The sequence below is a fragment of the Henckelia pumila genome, chromosome 4 (genome assembly GCF_033568475.1).
Source record: "Henckelia pumila isolate YLH828 chromosome 4, ASM3356847v2, whole genome shotgun sequence".
NCBI lineage: Eukaryota > Viridiplantae > Streptophyta > Magnoliopsida > Lamiales > Gesneriaceae > Henckelia > Henckelia pumila.
In genome coordinates, this window is record NC_133123.1 from 193,363,051 (window position 1) to 193,367,819 (window position 4,769).

The 4,769-nt window shown below is 38.6% G+C and overlaps 1 protein-coding gene across 1 annotated transcript; it reads right to left on the bottom strand.

Moving 5' to 3' along the window:
• Positions 1–567: 567 nt before the first annotated feature.
• On the bottom strand, positions 568–3,863 carry LOC140862514 (uncharacterized). Its single transcript, XM_073265543.1, has 7 exons — positions 3,675–3,863; positions 1,806–1,988; positions 1,680–1,736; positions 1,452–1,572; positions 1,161–1,243; positions 801–1,049; positions 568–603 (listed from the first exon to the last, which is right to left on the bottom strand). Exons 1-7 carry the CDS (start codon positions 3,861–3,863, stop codon positions 568–570), a joined length of 918 nt encoding a protein of 305 aa, XP_073121644.1.
• Positions 3,864–4,769: the final 906 nt, after the last annotated feature.

Here is a 4,769-nt window from a genome sequence, read left to right on the forward strand (position 1 = left end):
TTCGAAAATAGCTTCAACAATTCATATCAAATTCATACGACGTTCTTTCTTCGATCCGTCTTCGAATATACAATCGGTGAAAGATGATATATGCATATAACCAATAATATTCAAGACCCATCAAAACATCAAAATTCAAGATATGATAGAACTTCAGAAAATATATACCAAAACGAAGTTCTCAGTGCCGTGATCACAGATATATAAGCGATTCTGAATTCTGACGACCGGATATCGAAATATCGGAGCTTTTCAAAGACAAAAATGGTGTTTTCCATGCTTTTAAGCTTCTTCCCTTCTCTTATGATATGTTGGACACGTTGAAATGCTTACAAATCAAGTGGAAATGAGATAAATATCAACATATTGCAGTTTAGTCCCTGATAACTTCAGTGATTTGCAATTCAGTCCTTGGAAAATCTTTTAATTCAATTTCAGTCCTAAATAATTTAAGAATATTAGAATTCAAATCTAAATTCCATATATTCTCAAATTAAATAATCTCGAATCAAAATTAAATAATCTCGGATTAAATCAAATAATCCCGAGCCTTACATTTCTCCCCCTCTAAGACATAGGTTTGTCCTCGAATTCATAAGCAATCTGTACACACATAAGATAAAGAAATAACAGAAACTGAATAAGAACTCACATAAATGAAATAGATAGGGAAAGCTCTGTCTCATGTCGTCTTCCGTTTCCCATGTCGTTTCTTCAACTCCACGCCGACTCCATTGAATCTTCACCAATGTAATGGTTTTGGTTTGGAGTTGTTTTTCTTTTCGATCAAGAATATGAACCGGCTTCTCAAAATAGCTCAGCTTGTCATCAAGTTCAGCTTCATCCACTTGGATAGTATGAGATAAATCAGGCTGATATTTCCTCAGCATCGAAACATGGAGTACATCGTGAATACCAGATAAAGCTGGAGGTAATGCAAGTCGATAAGCTAGATCGCATATCTTCTCTAAAATCTCATACGGTTCAATAAAACGTGGAGACAAATTCCCTTGCTTACCAAATCGAACAGTACCCCTGAAAGGTGAAATCTTCAAGAATACCCTGTCTCCCTGCTCAAAACTCAAAGGTCGACGTCTCACGTTCGCATACTTTGCCTGTCTGTCTTGAGCTGTTTTCATTCGCTTCTGAATGAGTTTTACTTTGTCAGTCATCTCTCTAATCATATCAGGACCAATCTCAGGTACCTCTTTAACATCATCCCAATAACGGTGATCTGCACTTCCTACCATACAACGCTTCAAATGGAGCCATCTCAATACTAGTCTGATAACTATTGTTGTACGAGAACTCCACAAGTGGTAACGAATCTTGCTAGTTTGTACTCAGATCAAGTACTACAACTCTCAGCATATCCTCAAGAGTTTGAATCGTTCATTCTGACTGTCCGTCAGTTTGAGGATGATAAGCAGTACTCAAATGTAAATGTGTACCTAAAGCTTGCTGTAGGCTATGACAAAAGTACGATGTAAATCGAGGGTGGTCGCGATCAGATACAATCAACTTAGGCACTCCGTGCAATCTTACCACTTCCTTGACATATAAATCTGCCATCTGATCATGTCGATATGTCATTAGGTATGGAATAAAACAAGCTGATTTCGTCAACCTATCAATGATCACCCAAATTGCGATGTAAATCGAGGGTTGCGATCAGATACAATCAAATTAGGCACTCCATGCAATCTTACCACTTCCTTGACATATAAATCTTCCATCTGATCATGTCGATATGTCATTAGGTATGGAATAAAACAAGCTGATTTCGTCAACCTATCAATGATCACCCAAATTGCATCACAACCTTGGGATGAACATGGCAACTTCATCACAAAGTCCATTGAAATGTGATCCCATTTCCATTCAGGAATTGACAAACTCTGTAACAGACCACCAGGCTTCTTTCTCTCAGCCTTCACCTGTTGACAATTCATGCATTTAGACACGTATTCATCGACATCGGATTTCATCTGTTTCCACCAATAATGATTCTTCAAATCATTATACATTTTCCTGCCACCAGGATGAATACTGTATCTACTGCAATGCGCTTCTTTCAATATCCGCTGTTTCAGATCAGAAACATTTGGAACAACAAGTCGGTTATTCACATATAAGATATCATCAGCACTGACATTATATTCAGATTGATATCCAGACTTAACCATTTCAACTGATTTCTGAATCCCTGATCTTCCTTCTGTGCATCCTTGATTCGAATCAACAATTCAGGCTCAGCTCGAATCGCACAAACTTGAATAGACCTCATATCTGTCTCAAATGTTAATCCAAAAATGCAACAATCTTCAATCAAATGAGATACGCCTATAGTAGATAAGGACAAAATACATACCTTCCTACTTAGGGCATCTGCAGTTGCATTTGATTTTCCTAGATAATATTTGATTTCGCAATCAAAGCCCTTTAAAAAATCTAACCATCTTCGTTGTCTCATGTTCAATTCAAATTGCGTAAACAGATATTTCTGACTCTTATGATCAGAATAATTTTTGAACTTCTCACCGTACAAATAATGACGCCATATTTTCAATGCAAAGACAATGACTGCCAATTCAAGATCATGAATTGGATATCTTGTCTCATGTGGCTTCAACTGTCTTGAAGCATAAACAAAAACATTATCTCGCTGCATCAGCATACATCCTAGTCCCCTGTGAGAAGCATCACAATAAAGAGTGAAATAACAAGTACCTGAAGGGATAATCAAGACTGGTGCACTTGTCAGCCTCTTCTTCAATTCAATAAAACAATCTTCGTAAGCCTCAGTCTAAACAAACGGTGCATTCTTCTGTGTGAGTTGAGTAATAGGTTTGGCAATACTCGAGAAATCTTTGATAAAGCGACGATAATACCCTGCTAAACCCATAAAACTCCGTATCTCTGGTACAGACGTCGGTCTAGGCCAACTGATCACTGCTTCAGCCTTACTCGGATCAACAAAAATACCGTCTCCAGATATAATATGACCGAGAAATACTACTTTTTGCAACCAAAACTCACATTTGGATAGCTTGGCATACAATATTTCTGCTCTTAAAGTCTTCAGAACTGTTAACAAATGGTCAGCATGATCACATAGGTACTTGGAATAGATCAAAATATCGTCAATAAATATGATAACGAAATCATCAAGATATTTCTGAAACACTCGATTCATAAGACCCATAAATACCGCTGGAGCATTCGTCAAACCAAACGACATTACAATAAATTCAAAGTGACCATACCTAGTTCGAAATGCAGTTTCCGATATATCTTCATCTCTTACTCTCAATTGATGGTAGGCGGATCTTAAATCAATTTTCAAATATACCGACGAACCCTGTAACTGATCAAACAAATCATCAATTCGAGGTAAAGGATAACAATTCTTTATCATTGCTTTGTTCAGTTGTGGTAGTCGATGCACAATCTCATTGTTCCATCCTTCTTTCGTACAAAAAGTACCGGTGCACCCCAAGGAGAGACACTCGGTCTAATGCACCCTTTGGCTAATAGATCTTCCAACTGTTCCTTCAACTCTTTCAGTTCAACTGGTGCCATTCGGTAAGGTGCTTTCGAAATAGGTTTTGTACTTGGCATCAGTTCAACTCTGAAGTCTATCTCTCGGAATGGAGGCAATCCTGGAATCTCACCAGGAAGGACATCAGCGATTCACTAACCACTGGCAAATCAGCCAATGTTAGACTAGTTTTCGTCACATCTACTGCATATACAAGATATCCCTCTGCTCCTTTTTGCAATAAATGTGTCATGGATAGAACATATATCAAAGGAATACGAGATTTTGAACCTTTAACATAAAATCTCCATTCATCAGTCATCTCAGGTCTGAACTGTACAACCTTTTGAACACAATCAACTGTAGCCCTGTACTTGGTTAACACGTCTATGCCAATAATACAATCAAATTTGGAAAAACCAAGCACAATACAGTCTATTTCAATCTCATTACCGTCATCTGCAATGTACAATTTCTCACTAATTTCACAGACACAATACCTTTTCCCAAAGGTGATGAAATAGACACAATACCAGATAACAATTCAACAGGTAATGAATGCAATAATGCAAATTGTTCAGAAATAAAGGTATGAGAAGCTCCTGTATCAACTATCACATAAGTAGGATAACCGCAAAGAAAACAAGTACCTGCTATCACATCATCTGGTGATGCCTGTGCCTGCTCCTCAGTCAAAGCAAACACTCGAGCTTGCTGTCTCGGAGGTTGACACACGGTCTGAATTCCTCCTTGTCTACCTTGTTGTTGAGACTGTGGTTGGAACGAATGAACAGAATATGCCTGTCTCTCAGATTAAGCCATCGATCTCAATGATCCCTCCCCTTGTGAACTTCCAACACCACGCTGTGTGCAGACTCTCGCAAAATGTCCCGTCTGATTACAAATATGACAGCTTCCAAACACTCCTCGGCACTGGTCGCTGGCATGACGACCTCCACACTTAGTATAGTACACCTCAGAACCACTAGACTTTTGTCCAACTCTAAATTGTTTGGATCCACTCGAGCTTGAAGAACTACCTCCAGATTGCTTAAACTGTTTTGCTTTCCCTTTAAAGAAATTCTTTTTACCACTGCTTCTACCTCCTCCTTCAAATCGAGGCGGTGGTGGAATCTATGGCTGTTCTTCGGGTTGTCTCACTGGTAATGGCACAAAAGGTGCTCCTCGTTGTCTCAGTAACCCAGCTTCAACCCCCTTTGCACGATTA